At 48.3% G+C, this 17,128-nt stretch overlaps 4 protein-coding genes across 4 annotated transcripts; 2 read left to right on the forward strand and 2 right to left on the reverse strand.

Moving 5' to 3' along the window:
* Nucleotides 1–5,591: 5,591 nt before the first annotated feature.
* GIQ15_01402 (laccase-1) lies at nucleotides 5,592–8,052 on the reverse strand (the record flags this gene model as incomplete). The annotated part of the gene is made up of 8 exons (XM_033548819.1): nucleotides 5,592–5,966; nucleotides 6,027–6,580; nucleotides 6,643–6,787; nucleotides 6,849–6,901; nucleotides 7,071–7,445; nucleotides 7,502–7,525; nucleotides 7,591–7,687; nucleotides 7,744–8,052. The coding sequence occupies 8 exons, from the start codon at nucleotides 8,050–8,052 to the stop codon at nucleotides 5,592–5,594; spliced, it is 1,932 nt and encodes a 643-aa protein (XP_033409770.1).
* Nucleotides 8,053–11,162: 3,110 nt separating this feature from the next.
* Nucleotides 11,163–13,596, reverse strand: GIQ15_01403 (uncharacterized protein; the record flags this gene model as incomplete). The annotated part of the gene is made up of 4 exons (XM_033548820.1): nucleotides 11,163–11,371; nucleotides 11,440–11,757; nucleotides 11,807–12,760; nucleotides 12,840–13,596. 4 exons carry the CDS (start codon nucleotides 13,594–13,596, stop codon nucleotides 11,163–11,165), a joined length of 2,238 nt encoding a protein of 745 aa, XP_033409771.1.
* A 470-nt stretch (nucleotides 13,597–14,066) lies between these two features.
* GIQ15_01404 (ornithine carbamoyltransferase) lies at nucleotides 14,067–15,146 on the forward strand (the record flags this gene model as incomplete). Its single annotated transcript, XM_033548821.1, has 1 exon — nucleotides 14,067–15,146. The coding sequence occupies one exon, from the start codon at nucleotides 14,067–14,069 to the stop codon at nucleotides 15,144–15,146; it is 1,080 nt and encodes a 359-aa protein (XP_033409772.1).
* Nucleotides 15,147–15,659: 513 nt separating this feature from the next.
* On the forward strand, nucleotides 15,660–17,070 carry GIQ15_01405 (uncharacterized protein; the record flags this gene model as incomplete). The annotated part of the gene is made up of 2 exons (XM_033548822.1): nucleotides 15,660–15,665; nucleotides 15,730–17,070. The coding sequence occupies 2 exons, from the start codon at nucleotides 15,660–15,662 to the stop codon at nucleotides 17,068–17,070; spliced, it is 1,347 nt and encodes a 448-aa protein (XP_033409773.1).
* Between the last annotated feature and the right edge of the window lie 58 nt (nucleotides 17,071–17,128).

The raw sequence follows: 17,128 nt of genomic DNA on the forward strand, positions 1-17,128 counted from the left end.
GAGTCGGTGGAATAGAGATATGAGAAGAAAGAATGTAATGCAGTCAAATGATCTCTCAACTGGAGAATGGTGGTGGGGGGTTTATACGGCTTTGCCCTCTAAGTAGCCCCTTTGCGAAGTGTGCTAAAAAAAAACATGACAAGTCATAGGTCGTTAATCGTCAAGCATAATCAAACAATCCAACACCTAGCAAGGCCCAGACAGTCGTTCAACTGGCTGGCCATCTCAATTATCAAGGCTGGCAATCTGAGCAAATCCCACAGTGGAGGCGAGAATGCTCTTCGCCCACCTTCCTGGCGCAGTTACAGTCCCGAGAGAAGATGGTCTCGATGGCGCCACACCGATAATAGAGAAGCTTCTTGCACATGGCTGGTATAGGGTTTGTTTTTGTTTAAAGGTCCGGACCGGCTCCTTGAGTTTCTAGTATGGAGATGATGGTTTGTGGGGTGATATGTGGTAGCTGACCGGTTAATGATAGGTCGTAGTTCTGGGATATCTTATCAGGATATTGTAAATGGGGCGTCTTCCCATTGAATTTGATGAATTCTAAATCCGAGTTAGTTAGATGTTGAAGATATGCAGGGACGAGAAGGCATACCAGTTGGTAATTGATTTCTAACCTCGACGGAGAAAAGTGGGTAAAAAGAAGGCTATAAAAGATAGAGAGAAGGAGAACAGGAGAACAGTGATCCGGTGGCCCTATCCCGTATATATATACATAGATGGGATAGGAGGATCAAGGATGCCATCTCGAGCCAAGCAGGGATGGTGGATGGAAAAGGGGCAGTCAACGGCCAACAAGACGACACGACAGAGCAAAAACGTCATGTGTGGTACGGGAATATAGCGTCAGAGAGGGAAAAGAAGGCCATTTCCCCGGCTTCTTGGGCATAAATCTCACGATGGACGCTGCCATTGGAGACGAGCAGCGTTAGAGAATGACTCCACTCAATGTTATCCTTATTTTATATCATGCATTATGCGTTTCGAGGGAAGAAAAAGTCAACTCGCGGATCGCTGGCCGGGGGTGCCGTGGCATGTACATACATACCGCCCCCAAGGACGCATCCCGATATTCAATATGGGTTTAGCCTTGGGCTCAGGAGTCAAGTATCGAAACCGAGGAGGATGTCTCCATGAGCCGTCTGGTTTTTGCCTTTCTTTTTTCCTTTTTCTCTCCTTTACCAGATCCCACACCGGGGGACTCCTAAACACGTAAGTCAACTCTTGTTATCAGAAATATGCTGGTCGGAGATCAAGTCCAGCAGACAATTAGGTTGAGTAGGTACCCAATCGACTGGGAGAAGCATATCAAATCGCCCCTAGGTTGGCCACTCAGGACGCTCAACTCCACCCTGACCGGTATTAAACGAGGGTCTACCAGCACAATATCGGTGAACTAGGACGACGCCGTGCGGTGAGGCGGTAGACCTGAAATCCCACCGTGTTACCCAGCCCTCGAGGAGGCCAGTGCAAAGTGGTCTGGTTTGCTGCTGCTGCTGCTGCCGCCGTCGTCTGGTGACATGCAGATTGCATAAACAGAGGGTGCATAGCCGTGGATTGACGAATCTAAGAATAGGCCTGGTCTCGTATATGTATGTACGCCATGCCATGCATTTGAATACATATATATATATAAAAAATTATACAGGCGATGTCTCTAACTAGCTAATCTTTTGAGGCTATGAAGGGCAGGCTATTTCCTGGTCATTCTACAGATATCGAAGTTAATGAGACACCACGCGAGGCAAGCCTTCGAGGCTGAATATGGCACTTGAGTATGCTTAAAAGGGCATCCTTCTATCACGCTCGGAAGTTATGCACAATATGGACAAGAAGAAGCATCAGCGGGGTCGATGGTACTCGTATTCTCGCGTGGGAAAACATACGATTGGGATGTGGTGGCTTGCTAACTTGCGGCAAACTGCACGATGACATCAAGTGTTTGAGGCTACTGGAATACAGGATAAATCTATCCTAACATGTGATTTGCAGCCGATGCGACCCAGGGGAGGGTATGAAGTTCGCATATTCGCCAACCTGGTACTTGGTGCCTTGTACTTTTTGGCGGCTTCGATGTTTGCTCGAGGACGAGGGAGCGGACATGGACGCCGATAGCTATCAGCTCAGGCTCTCAGATCGCCCAGCAGCCGAATTTCGACTTCACTGATTCGACCCACGTATGCGCCATGCACGATCAAGTCAGCCGCTGATGCCGGGGAGCCAAGCTTACGGACCAGAAGATGCTATCCATACCCTCACGGCTCCGTTTTGGTCAGAGGAAGGCGGGAGTGTCGGGCTGTATATTGCTATGTATCATGGTTGATGCCTTAGGGAGCAAGGGTTGCTACCTCCAGATGAAACGCACTCTTGCTCCGTGAACTGGAATCTCATCCTCCTCTGCATGCATGCAGCCTGCTACTGGCTGTTTACTCCGCCATAGCCTCAGCCATGTTATACCTTGCCTGGGATGGATGGGATAAACCGGCAACGTATTTCTGGGCTAATGATCGGAAGATTTCTCGTTTTTTAGGGAGGCGCCGGAGCTCCTAGGCTGGCAAAGGATGATCAGAGATCCTACCTTCCCCACGTTTTCCTGGCCGTGAAGACCAATTCTTCTGCTCTCCCGCGTTTGGAGAAGCATATTGAGGCGCGATCTCTGTTTTCAGCAAACAGGTTATCTGTGAAATGCGGAAATTAAATGGCTCATTGATCAATTATTCTCTTTTGAATTTCTCCGTATAGAGGATTTGCTGGATGATCGCCAATATACCCTGTTCAGCCACAACCGCTTTTTCAATAGTATGGCGACATCTCTTGGAAATCGACCCCCATTCTGTATTCATGCTTGAGGGGGAAGGAAAACTCCAAACTTACCGCATGGCCTTATCGGGTAATTGCCTTGCTCTCGCTCTGCCTGTAAAGATGGCGCATTCTTCGCCAACAAACTGAAGATGGCATCATTTGATTTACCGCATTTAGATAAACGACCGACCCCTATCCATTTTACTTCCGCTCGCCCTTGATATCCATCGTGACTACGTCCTTCAGGGCTTTTGACGTCAAGGATGGCATATTATATGCCCTCGAACTATAGGCCCACAAGATGACCGTTAGAGGAAGAATTGCGCACGAGCACCTAGGAAATCCAGGCTGCTCTACTGCTAACAGCTCTTAGAGTGAACAGACCGTCTATGCAACCACGGATGACAAATGACAAATGGTCTATACACCAGGTGATTGCGCGTCCAGACTGCCTGATAGTCGGAGGAAATGACATGCACTATACGACATTTGGACGGGGCGTCCCGAGAGCTGATTCACCTTGGGGAAGGATTGTCGTATCGTATGCATGGTTGAGGTTGCCAGCTTGCTACCCAAGCATGCCTTGCAAAACAAGGCTGCCTACCGCGCGACTCCGATGATACGGGAAGGGCGGGTAGTGGATTACTTGAGGCTACTGCCCTCAGGAGAGGGGTAGACGAGATGCTCGGCCCTTGCTCCGTATATCTTAGATGAAAGAGTTGATAGCTACGCTATCTATATTTGGATATTGGAGCAAATTCTGCTGACCTGGCGCCAGGGTTGATATCTATACGAGTACCCCCTGGGTTACATATGCTATCAACCACCCTCGGCCGACTTTCAACCGGGATAACTCTTGCTCAGCATCTACTCCTTGACGACGTGTGACAGAGGAGCAAACTGTCTAGGTTAGCAAACCTATCAGAGGAACCCCGGCTGCTCTAAACGAGAAGATGATACCTCAAGGATAAATCGGATAAGGTTTTACTCCTCAAATGGACGAAAGTCATATTGTTGCAGCTATTTCATCAAAATAAGAGATTGCCTAGCGTAGAGAAGAAGCGAACCAGTGAGTAGTTCCATCGCCCGAGATGAAAAGGGAGCTATGCATTCCTTTTTCTTTTTCTCTTTTACTTTTCTTTTATTTTAGAGCTATCTACCCTGGCTTCATGCGGGGAAGGGCCCCTTGGGGTTTTCCATCTAGACTCCTGTCAATATCTTTTTTTAACCCTTCAATTATAGGGACCGAGCTTGTCATGTTTCTATCAAGAACCAAACTCTTTATCGAACTGCTCCTCAAATATGAAGAATTCAGTTTGAATTTGTTTCCTCATACATCCCTCCATGTCTTTATGTTGCATTGCATGCGCAGTCATGACAGGGGCTATCAACAACCATGTCCGCCGTCTGCTTGCGGGGTGGAATGATGACTTGCATCATACCCAGGGTATTCTTTCGTTCCTTTAGAAATTCAGGATTTCCTCCCGCCTACGTGGATTCGTTGGAAATTTCTTTTATTCATGTCTTATCGCTGCGTCCTCGTACTAACCTGCGAGTTCAAACCTGATATCAGACCCGAAAATAACCTTACAATGAAGATAATATCATTTCTTCCTTTCTTTCTAGCCGCAGGTGGTGCCACGCCTGTCCCTGGCGTTCATGAAAAAAGGGAAGCTGGCTGGGAAGCACCTTTTAATGCCGTTACTTTGCGAGTTATGAAACAAAATCCTGCTCGAGAAGAATATCTCCAGGCGTATAATTCACGTTTCTGGATAGGCGGGATGCCATCGACTTGGTGTCCTGATGGTCAAGGTCCTGGGACAAACGAGACAGTACTCAAAGGAGGCAGGTTAGATTCCTTGGTAAGACGGCCCAACCAAGACATAATGAGATGAATGTCTCTTTTATCGCAATCATTCCCCCCATACCCATTGACCAGACTTCCCAACCTGATTTTTGTATTAGAGTGTTGGCGTTGAAGGTGGCCAACGAATATATCTCGACCCAGACGGCGCCCTAAGATACACAACGCCTTCCAACCCAATGCCACCTCCGGGCTCCTGCACAGACGACCTGAACTACGCATTCGATTGGGTTTTTGTACCAAACCAGCCTGGAACATGGTGGTGGGCTTGCCCCAACTCTAACGAACGGCGTGACTTCTATCAATTATTTGCTCCCTTCAAGAATATAACGGTTCCAGGAGTCAAGGACCCTTCAGTTTCATGCTACAAGGCGGATGTAGCGGGGTTCGAATATAAGGGAGAAACACCCGTTACATATATGTATACCTGAGCGGCTGGGTTAGCCTGTACACCAAATTTTCACTGTCCTGAAGAAGTATAAAATGGCTTCTATTGCAATTTCTCAAGTCTCTGTACTTTATTAACAACTAAAATAAAGTCTCTAATTTAATTTCATTAGTTCTACCCTTATTATAGCTCTTATATAGACTCTTACATTTACTTTCCATTTACTATTATATTCTTCAACTTATGCATGAAATATCTTTATACTTGTCCTTAAACCTGTGCTTGGATTTGCCCTTATGAAAAAGGGTAGGACTTATTGAAGTACTGGAAGCAACTGATAGAAGGATCATAGCCTACAAGTACGTTGCACTGGAACGAAAGGAAATTGACTTATGCTGCCATGCCAATTAAAAAGAAATAGAATGAGATGTATTCTAGCTGTCCGGATATCTAATAACAATTATAAAACATAGAGGAGTATATATAAGAGAACAATATTAGGGAAAGAATGGGGCGCCATGTATTGACCAACATTTAAACGCCTGAATCTTCCTGGAAGAAGTCGGACGGATAGTGGTTGTCGGGATTGCCGTACCATTTATCCCAATTGCCGCACACCCGACGCATCTCATTCATGTCCTCCGGGTGAGAATCAAGGTATCTAACGACGTCAGTCTTGTCTTCTAGCACCTGGAGGGCAAGGCCAGCTGAAGCGTGCCAGGCTATATGGCAATGCATGAGCCATGAGCCAGGATTATCCGCCTTGAATGCAATGACAACAAAGCCGTGGCTAGGAAGCAAGACGACATCTCGACGAGGTGGGTTATCGAGGTTCATGTTTAACGTGGCATTGCTGAATGGTTCATAAGATTGCTGCAGGATGGCAAAATCGTGGCCGTGGAAATGCAGCTATAGAGGGTTAGATTGACACCTTTTGAGAAATAATGGCATTGGGTTTGGTAGACGTACCGGGTGAGCATTCGGAGCCTGTGTTCTATCTAGCTGGTTTAGATCTTCTTGTCCCGTAACGACAAGATAAACCCACTGGTCGTTAGTGTAATCGTTCGCAGAATAAACAACCCAAGTCTCGGGATATTTTTCTTCGTTCATGTGTTTCACTATTGGTTTCGAATAGTTTAGCCACATTGGCATAGGCCCAACTCCCCAGTTTGCAATCTTGGGAGCATTCGCAGGACGGCCCGGAGGATTCCACACGTTAATGCCGACTTTCTGGGTTTTCGATACCAAGTCTGACACCAATCCTGGGTCTGGCACAGTCCATCGTTGGATTGGCTTTAACCGCTCAAACGGTTCATCACGGCAACTGGTGTCATATCCGCCACCTTGAGACGTAGGCAGCGCTTGCGTTTTCTTCCCGTAGTATAGTGCTCCCATCTTTTCATCAGGCTGACGGTCTTTTGGGAATCTGCTGCATCCGCCTCCTGCAGGAGTCATACGAATCCAGTATGAATCCCCGTCCTTCGCCTCAGGAAGAGTGTCGAGGATGACATGGTAACGTTGACCTAGTAATATAAATAAATAATTTATCATTTTAATGAGGGGAAGGGGTAGTCAGGGTTCTCACCAATTCCAATCAGAATGCTTGAAGTACTGTAAGGCTCTAATGGAACAAGGTCGGCACCAACAATGGTGAAGTTGTGATTATCAATGGAAAATATGAACGTGGTATCGGTTGAGGTATTAATCAGTCTCATCAGATATTTTTTGCCCTTCAAAAGTCCTAAATTTAGAATGTGGATGAATGGATGCAACAAGGACAGGGGTACGAACTGCGTTCACAAGTGTGCTATATGGTTTGCGCTTGGGGTCCTTGTTATAGTTTCCTATTCCAATGTATCAGCAACAGGGTTCCGTACGATAAGAACCTCGAGGTCCGCCCATTTTATCAAAGAACGAGAAAACAGTGCAGTTTCTTTACTCTGTCTCTTGATAAAATATATGGGGTTCTCAAGGGCATATGTTGGTGTATTAGGGGTTGGAGATGTAACATACCAATTCCATTCAAAAGCTGGCTATCCATTTCCGGAGGTACTCTAGTCTGTACCTTGTAGTAATCCTGGAAAGCACTCCTATGGATATGGTCGCCCAAGATAAGAGGGTCGATTGAGGCGTCATATTCTGCGCTTGAAGGACCATGGATAGTCAATGGGCCAACTAAGCCGTTCGAATACTGCAAGGAGTAGTGGCTGTGGTACCAGGTCGACCCATACTGCGTAGCTCTAAATCTGTATGTGAATGTATCTTCTGGGGCGATTGGACATTGTGTAATGCCAGGCACACCGTCCATAAGGAGATTATCGAACATTCGAAGGCCATGGCAATGAAGCGTTGTTCCGTTGTACTTGAGTTTATTGGTAACAGTGATTTCTAGCCAGGGTTAGTTGAAGTGAACCACGATATAATGCATTATGTGGAAAACTAACCAATAATATCACCCCAGCACGCCTCTATGCAAGCCAAGTAGTCAATATACCTAAATCCGATAGTCACGGGGGAGGAAGGGAGAACTAACGAAGCCAAGGGCCAGGGTATTGGCCATTATAGAGCATCGCTTGATCGGACGGCACTCCATCCAGGTTGACAGTACCCTCGTCAACCACCAAATTATACTTCAAGTCGGAGGTTAGAGTGTATTCTCGAGAAAAGGGTACCTCTAAAGTCTTACCTTCCGGACCACTCCTTCTGGGTATACCTTCTCATAATCGGTTGAAATGTTGTAGGCCCCAGGAGCTGGTGCTGGTCCACTACCAACCCATTTTAACCAACCCTTTTTACTATTTCCGTCAGGGGCCCAACCTTTCATCGCGGGATAGTTGCATTTAATGACATGTTTGTCACTGTCGACATTTGGAGGAGGGCTAAACGAAGGCCCTTCGAGGGAGTTTCCATTCCTCGGGACTGATGCGGCAGTTCCAATGGTGGCTAAGAAGCCAACCTTGAAAAGGCCAAGGATAAATAGCTGGTTCAACCTCATCGTGGGAATATACCAAAGGATAAAGCGATTGTGAAGTTTTGTAGTCTGGATTCTTGGATGGGGCAACAGTTGTGGGTAGCACGATATATTTATATGCCATCAATCTTCATGAGCCCGCAACACTGAATTTATCAATTGTATCCATAATTCAAGGAAACAATCGGCCATCTGGGACGAACGGCGTCCTCCGGAGCGGGCTTCGATTGCATACGAGCTGTATCCGGTCTTCTGATGGAGACTGGTGGGCTACACCTAACGAATTTGTTTCGGTCCTGCATACTCGAATGTATGTAAGACGGGGAATGAAAGGCTTGGAGATCGAGCGTTGCATCTCCGTCGATGGAGAGGAGCACATCGGGCAGCCTAAGATTCAGCTATCGACGCATTCCTACGGCCCGTGGATCCACAGGGGCAAAGCACCCAGCTCGGTATCGTCGTAGTGGCCAGGCCACCGAGTAAGCGTTCGAATCCATACCATGCATGATATACCAAAGCAGCTATGGAAAGGCATGCTAGGATAACGTCGATCAGGCAAGTCGGGCTAGAATCTCTTAACGTAGGGATAAACCTGCGTTAAGTTGCACTCTCGAAAAATTTGCGATCTGAACCTGAGATTTGAAACACGCGACCAATTGAAGGAGTTCATATACCACATGTTTCTATTTTTAAGCCATCGGTGCGCCCGAGATAGGATTTTCCACGTTATGGGCGTAGCAGGGTACGGCATGAACGTGCAAGGGATATTATTCCCATGTCTCTCAAACTGACAGGCCTACCGCGACATGGCGATAATAAGCTATACGCCAAAAGTCTTGTACAGAGTACATATTTCCAACAAGAAATATCCAACAGTCCGTACGTACGCATATCTCAAAAATGGTATCCAGTCTGCCTCCGAGGGACTTCCCCTAGCCCATAGGAGATGGGCTTTCTCTCCTTCGATTTCTGGCGAAAAGGAAAAGAAATATACATAGACCATATCCCTGCCTGCTGGCTAGGGTGGTGTATGTGCGTGACCCCACCTCAAAATGCCCCATGGCATGGAACAGACGTTTGACGGATATAGAATCGGAGCGGAAGTCATCCTCTGGGGCCTTGTCGATCCACCGTGTGTGTGTGTGTGTGTGTGTGCGTTTAGGTGGCAAGGCCTTCAGCCTCCAAGGTAGTAGTTATGTATGTAACAGTTCGAAGAGATATCGTTCCACTCGCCAAGAGGCTGCATGCAAAGTCTGATGCCGTAGATAGCCAGTTGTTTGAATAATTTTCACAATGGGACACGAATGTTTTGTAGAAGGCGGTCATGTTGCGAGTCAGGCTGGATGGATAACTAAACATCTCTTGGCAAAATCCGGATTAACCGTGGTATTTAACTCGATGTCAAGCTTCTTGTGGAGTTTGTTCTGCAGATTCGAGACGACGACATTCCATACATGATCTCGTGGATCTTTCAGCTTTGCCAACACAAATTGCTCTGGACCTCTTTACGAGCAGGCCGGATAGTCCCATAAAGCTCGGTTGCATTCGAGATCAATCTGCTATTCGGGTCACGATTCGTTAGCCAGTGTGTCCTGAGCGTAGGGAGAGCATCATTCAGATACCCCATACTAAGAACGATATGGCCTGGGCCACCAAAGACATAATTTGCTGGGGATAATTATGCACCCCGTTCATGTACGGAGTAGGCAAGTAGTTATGTATCAAACCCTTGCCACGAGTGCGGAATACGGGTTGCGAGAAGGTCAATGGACAAGGGTCATTGGTGTTTGATGGAAGTTTTCTCCGAATATTGGAGGCTGGAGATAGTTGGATACGTGCAAATTGAGCATGGCAAATACGATATTGAGGTTGGTTGTATCAATCGTATCAATTTCGGGCCTGCTGGCAACAGGTCATGCTCGCTGTGCAATGGACTCCATAGTTAGCAACGGATGCAGGGCTATGCCTACTTCTTGCATAATGTAGTATCTTCGCCTTCCAACATCATTCCATGCATAGTTCTATGAAACCAACCCTTGGCCTCATCCTTCTTGTCATCTGATAATTCTGCATATGGGAAACAACGGTGAACGTCGTTGCATAGGGGTATCCATGATAACGACGCCAAGCAGGCTCTTGGCCGCTCTGACCGGGCCGAAGGGCGCCCAAGGCCGGACTGTCAGCTTACCCGAAGTATACCGGCTACGCTACGGGGCGCGCAGGATGTACGGAGCAGAGTCGAGGGCGATGTATTGGTGGAATGTCGGATTAACACTGCGGTATGCGTGCATCCCTTTCCATGCATGCATAACATAAATGCATACGCGAAGCCGTAAACAAGAACCTTCACGGAATTCTATTAACATCAAGGGTCGCCGGGACATGAGTATATCCAAATTAACCCCATCGTATGTATAACAAACATTCAAGATGCAAATAACCTCATCAGACATCAAGCAAAAACTCCCAAAACTAAAAATAACAGTTCCTATGATGGCCCACCAATTGAAACGCCTCCAAAAGTTCGCCCGTATAAAAGGGTATCCATGTGGGTAAAGGTAGACAAAGCAACGAGGGGGCAGAGTAGGTTACCAACCCACGTTTATCCCTAGGCCCCTACCCGTATAATCTATGGTTTCCGAGTACTTTCCGAGTTTAACTCCGATATCAGCCACCACGTCGAGTTGGAGGGTTCCGCCTAACGCATCTTTCAATGCTTGATACCCCGCGCCTGTCAAATCAGGATTAACAGGGAGTCGTGGGGAAAGAGACGACCCTGGTGGAACCGCGAAAGGGGTGTCATATTGAATCGTTCCAACGGGCGAAGTGTGATTGAAGAGTGATGTGGCGTTGACAGAAGTGACATATAGCGTCGTTGATGACAGTGGTGATACTATCGTGAAGTCGGCAGTAGATGTAAAGAGATGTAACTACTCGGAGCGAGAACCAAGTAAACATTTGCTCTCTAAGATATTCCCACCCATGTATATGAAAATAGAAAACGGAAACGAGGTCAGGGAGGTACACGGATCGGTAAGGTGACGGACACGGCTAAACCAGTGCAACCGAAAGTCCGACTCGGGAACGGAAGGCCACACGGGGGAGTGTGTATGCAAAGTTCAGGGGAAACAGGTTTAAAGATCCCTGTTCTGGAGAAGGGACAATATTACCGTTGCATCTTTAATCAATGATCCACCGCGTCCATCCCTCCCATCATCGCTGCCAGGAAGGCGTAGCTTCGGGATAGGAATTTCAATTTCAAACTTGGACAAGGCCGCGCCAAGTAGCGGGAGCGATGGGATGGTGTCAGCATATGACTTGAGAACAACGGTCGTGTTCCTCCCTAAATCAACGGTTAGCTCACTGGGGTATGTAGGAAGGGGTTTGAGTTTGAGGTCAAATCATCGTTACCGGAAACACATTTCGATACGAGGTCACGTCCCGCCGCAACGCCCTCCTCACCACCGGACTCCAAGGGGTTCCACAGCGCATCAATCTGGACACCGGAGTTTTGTCCTGGGCCGACATGAACGTTGTGACCGATTATATGCGCTACATCACTTGAATTATGAACCAGTTTAATGTTAATGTAAGGGATATGGGCGGTGTAGTTGGTCGGATTGGTGAAATTTACGTTAGCTCGGGCAAGGACGCTGTCCTTTGTTGTTTCCACAATCTCTATAGATTGAATGCGGGGTTTTATGTCGGTGATTTTACCGCCATATGGCGCTATAGAACGGTTAGTATAGCTCGTGCGCATGCATGGCAAGGAACGTACGTTTAACAACAATGTTCCCTCCAGAGGGGATATCTCGGACGATAAAGTCACCAAGAGCTGACTTCAACTCCGCATCCACATGGGCGTCCACCCGGAGAGGAATGTCTTCGCGCTCGAACATCATTTTTTGCAAGACTTCGGTAAGAAGATCCTCATCTGTGACCTGTAATGGCGCCTTTTGTATATCGAACTCCACAATCATTGTTGGCTTTCCATCTGCGCCATCCACGTCCCGTCGAACTGATGCATTTTGCCATTCCTTAACATCTATAATTCCAAGTTTGTGGTCATGATAGAAGACATCGGCTGTGGTTCGCACCCTTGAGACGTTTACCGGGACGTCCAACTGTCTAGGCAGGTCGATTATGGCTCGCACCAAAGCTGAAACTTTGGGCAGAGCATCGGGTGAATTTGGAGCAGCAAACGGGTCGGGAAGGTAGAAGTGAACATTGGTCATCGAGAAGCGTTTGATTAACCGGGAGAATCCGGGGCTCGTAAAAGGGAGAGGAACGGTGACGCTATTCAATAGCTCTTGTAGCCATTGTGGAATAGTTGGGGAGATTAATGACCCTCCACGCACATAGATCGTAGTAACCAGCCCACGAATATATTTGCTTATCAAAAGATCAAGCGGGGAAGTAGTAGTTCCCGGACAATTACTGGTAAGTTGATCTGGAATCTTGGGCGCGAATCCGTGTAAAGAAATGGTCACGGGCTCTCGCGGTTCAACGTTGACAGAATCTGTCGTTGCATTCGCAACCATAATGTAGGCATCGTTCGGGTCACAATTGGGGACGAAAATGTTGAACTGAAATGGGGGGAGAGTCAGGTGGACAGGGTATTTATTTGAAATGGCCACTGAAACATCTGCTTCTATGGCTCTTGATTTTCCTGGGCCCGAACGCTCATGGACGTTCAGTTCGGTGATGTTGAACTCAGGGACAGAGGAAAAATCTACAAGAGAGTATTAGTAGAAGTTTATACAGCTTTCTCATGACCTGTGTGGGATGAATAGAAGGATATGCAAACGGACCTCGGAACACCACATTCTCCGTTATGGACTGCGACCCCAGATAGAGTAGGCCAGATGTCAATGGCACCCTGGCCGTCCCTCTAAGGCTTAATTGGGCGATGTTACCCTCGATCAAATCGGTAACGGCCCCCTTGATCCCATCCGGGTTCCCGGTAGTAAGCTCGGCGATAAAATCGATCTCATTGATATGCCCGTTCCGGATATTGACTTTGATCGGGGGAACAGCAACGGTGGCTAGCAGCGTATCCTTGTAGTCCGGGAGATATATGTCCACCTTTGACTCGCCGGATTCAACCTCCCGCCCTATCCATGTTCCAAATCGACCCAAGTCCCGAACTGTTGGGTTCTTCACTCGAGATGCATCCAAAACAAGGGTGCCCCGCACTCTGGTCTGTACGCCGGAGGGAGTAAATGAGGTTACCGACACCCCGGTGGGCTTGAAGACAGCGGCTTCTTGGACGTATTGCTTCACGGTGGACGGGGCGGCGAATCCCAGGATGAGAATGGCAATCACGGATAGACACAAAACGACGAGTGCGATCAACGTCGGCCACCTTAATCCGCCCCTCTTCTGCTGGGCTATCGAATGTGCAGAGTCCTGTGATGGCTCGTCTTCTCCTAAGCCATCATTCCGATGGACGAGCAAAGGTGTCGTTTCGGACAGGTCCTGATCCAGGTCTGCCGCAGCCTCCCGCCGGCTCGCTCGGTGCGGGGACAGTGATTCCCCCAGCAGCGGGGTGGTGCTATCGCTGGCCATCCTATCTGACTCTCGACAGCGGCCTCAAAATGCGTGGTGGTCAGGAAATGCCCATAAACGCCGGGCAGTCGTGGATATCAATGTCCTGGATGTAGGACGTTTGGGCGGCCGACGATGATGTCAGGGATATCAGGCCCAGCCCTTTCCCACCTGCGTTAGCGCGTGCGTGACCTCCGCAACCGCTATTGCTTATGTAATCCCCAATGTTGTTGAAGCTTGGGGAATGACTCTAAGAACAAGAAAGAACAAGAACAGAATGAGAACAGAAGAAGCAACGAGGAAGAAGAAGCAAGAAGAAGAAATAAGAGGCACGGCAGAGATACTATCCAGGAGTTGACTCGGCCGCTTTGTACCGTGCTCGCCATTGCCAATTCACGCTCGATATTGGCTTCCGCACCCTTGCTCTAGATAACTGGAGCTTCGAACAGCTTGGAGACAGCAAGTCATCGACTCATATACAAGACGAAAAGATGCATTCAATTCTTCGAGCCAGATGCACCGGACAGGTAGCTAAGCTGCAGTGCCGACGATACGCCACTCCCTCCCTTAAAACTCCAAGACATCTTCTCTCGATCGCAGACCTTACCCCGGCCGAGTTCACGGCTCTAGTCCGCAATGGATCCTCCCACAAACAGGCTATCAAGTCAGGCTCCGTCCCCGATTCACTCGTCGGTGCATTGTCGGGTCAGACGGTTGCAATGATGTTCAACAAGCGAAGCACGCGAACCAGAATTTCTACCGAAGGAGCGGTGACACGGATGGGCGGCCATCCGATGTTTCTCGGAAAGGATGATATCCAATTAGGAGTCAATGAGTCGCTCTACGATACCTCCGTCGTCCTCTCGTCCATGGTATCATGCATCGTCGCCCGTGTTGGGCCACACTCGGATGTCGCAAACCTCGCCAAGCACTCAACTGTCCCTGTGATAAATGCGCTGTGCGACACTTTCCACCCACTGCAAACCATCGCTGACTTTATTACATTACAAGAAAACTTTGCGCCTCAGGCGACGTTAAGCCAGCCTGCGTCGTCCTCTCTAGGGTTGGAAGGGTTGAAGATTGCCTGGGTTGGGGATGCGAACAATGTACTGTTCGATCTTGCCATCGGGGCAACTAAGATGGGAGTAGATATCGCCGTTGCCACTCCAAGAGGGTATGAGATGCCCTCCAGCATCGTCGACCTAGTCAATAGTGCCCGCAATGGCGTCAAGAGCCCCGGCACCCTAACGCAAACCTACTCCCCTGAAGAGGCGGTCAAGAAGGCTGATGTGATCGTGACCGATACCTGGATCTCGATGGGCCAAGAGCAGGAGAAGCTACAGCGGTTGAACTCGTTCAAAGGGTTCCAGGTCACTAGTGAGCTTGCGAAGCGTGGAGGGGCAAATGAGAACTGGCGTTTCATGCACTGTTTGCCACGGCATCCTGAGGAAGTCAGTGACGAAGTGTTCTATGGCGAGAGATCCCTTGTGTTCCCAGAGGCTGAGAATCGTCTCTGGGCGGCGATATCGGCTATTCAAGCGTTCGTCGTGCAGAAAGGGCAAATCGTCTAACACATACATTGTACTCCATACGATATAGCGACCACTAGCCAGTACTTAGCGAAACATCTAGCAATGATATAGCAAGAAGAGATCTATCTACATCCACACCTTAACCTCTCTTTACTTTCTTCTCATCCTGTTCCTGACTTCTTCCTTTTTACCTTCCTTCTTTTTTGCCTTTTAAACCGCATTTTCACGTGCTTTTTGCCGTCTTATCGATAAGGTAAGTAGATGGTCTGTGCACCTACATGGATAAGCCCGTTTTGGTTTAGCGCCAAGTCTTCACCTCCCCTCGACGTTTGAAAGTTGGATACAAGTTCTTCGACGGCAGCTTTGGCGTTGGCACCGTTCTGACACTGACCAGATGAGGCCGTCGTAGCCTGCAGAGCGTCTTGAAAAGTCCATTCTAGCCAGATTCCTTTGTCGAAATAGTGTATAAGGCTATTTTCTGGCCTTCAATACTCCACGAGATAGCTCTTGGGAACTACCGACCCTCCTCGGCTTTCACGATTACCCATTGCAATGGAGGTTCGTGAGGTTCCAGTACTGCTACTTATGAAGAGTGATAATTGTAGCTAACCTTGCTGGACAGTCCTTATCCCAACGTGACTCGCATGGGTTCCGTTCCCGCCGTTCTCACACATCATTACAACACATCTCTCTGGCACCACTAAGTTCCCGGTTCCCACTAGACGATGATGACGAGGATGGAGGTTACTTCTCTGTTAATCATGGTGGTGCAGAAATGGACCCTGATCACAGTGCATATCAACCTCATACCATGACCAGCTCTTACCTCTCCAGCATCTCAGTACCCGCCACTCCTTCTCTTCTTTCTCAGTCACGAAATGTTTCTCAAATGAATCTTACCAAGAAGAAGAGAACACCTCAAGGGGCGCCGATGAGTGAATCACACTTGGATGCACTTGATGTTGCGGGGCCACTCCATCATCAACAGCCACGTCGTCACCAGCGGACCAAAAGCCATAACCCACGGAGCAGAAAGAATGGAGCAAGTGGAACAACCACCCCACGGATTCAAGATAACGAGTGGCTATTAAGGACTGGTTTAGCTCTGGCATCATCAACCCGTGAAGAAAAGGGCCAGTCATGGCTGGTCAAGCGGGAAAGCTCGACGAGTCTTGTTTCACATAGTGAAGACGGACCGAAGAACGGTAGCCGTGCTAGACACGACTTCCAAGGACGTCGGTCAGGCCTATCTACTCCAGTAGTCCGGTCAAGAAGGGGCTCAAGTTCCCATGCTGCAAGCAAACGGTCGAGTCGAGTTGATCTCGCCATGACACCATCTTACTCTACCAGCCATCATATCCATTCTGGTGCCGTAACACCACGGTCTAGAGATATTCCAGGACTTGTGCCCGACTTTTTGGATCAGTCCATAAGAGAAGAATTGGCCGCCTTACAAACCCGCTCTCCCGAGCAAGGGAGTGGCGCAAATCACGACCTGATAGAGCCTGATTCAATATCGCTGTACCAGGAGTATCGAGATTACGAGTATGATTCTGACTCAAATGAGGATGACTCTGAGGATGAGGAAATCAGCGAAGCTGAAGTGCACCGTCTTACCCTCGAGCGTGGTTTCGGGTTAGGCTCCTGGATAGATAGGTTGGTTGAATGGACGGTATTTGGCACAGAAGACGAATCATTACAACCACCTACCCTAGGTAGTTCACACTGGCGAGGCCAGCAGGTCAACTTCAACCTTGAAGGCGATGCACAGGCAGGCAGTGAGATGGATCCAACAGACAAGGTGGAGACCGCGTCTGATGCAGGAAGCGAGAGAAGCTATGGCACGGATGTTGACCACGAGACTCTATCGACTGCTATGAGGATAACTCCAGCGGATTCACAAGGTGGTTGGGCAAATGATGTTAAATGGTTATTACGTGCTGCTGGGAATGCTGTGTTATGATTTACCTCCCCACTTTTGCTTCTAGGTAACTCTGTTTTTGTATATATGTATCGCTCTT

The sequence above is a fragment of the Arthroderma uncinatum genome (assembly GCF_011692745.1).
Source record: "Arthroderma uncinatum strain CBS 119779 chromosome Unknown scaffold1, whole genome shotgun sequence".
In the NCBI taxonomy this organism is placed as follows: domain Eukaryota; kingdom Fungi; phylum Ascomycota; class Eurotiomycetes; order Onygenales; family Arthrodermataceae; genus Arthroderma; species Arthroderma uncinatum.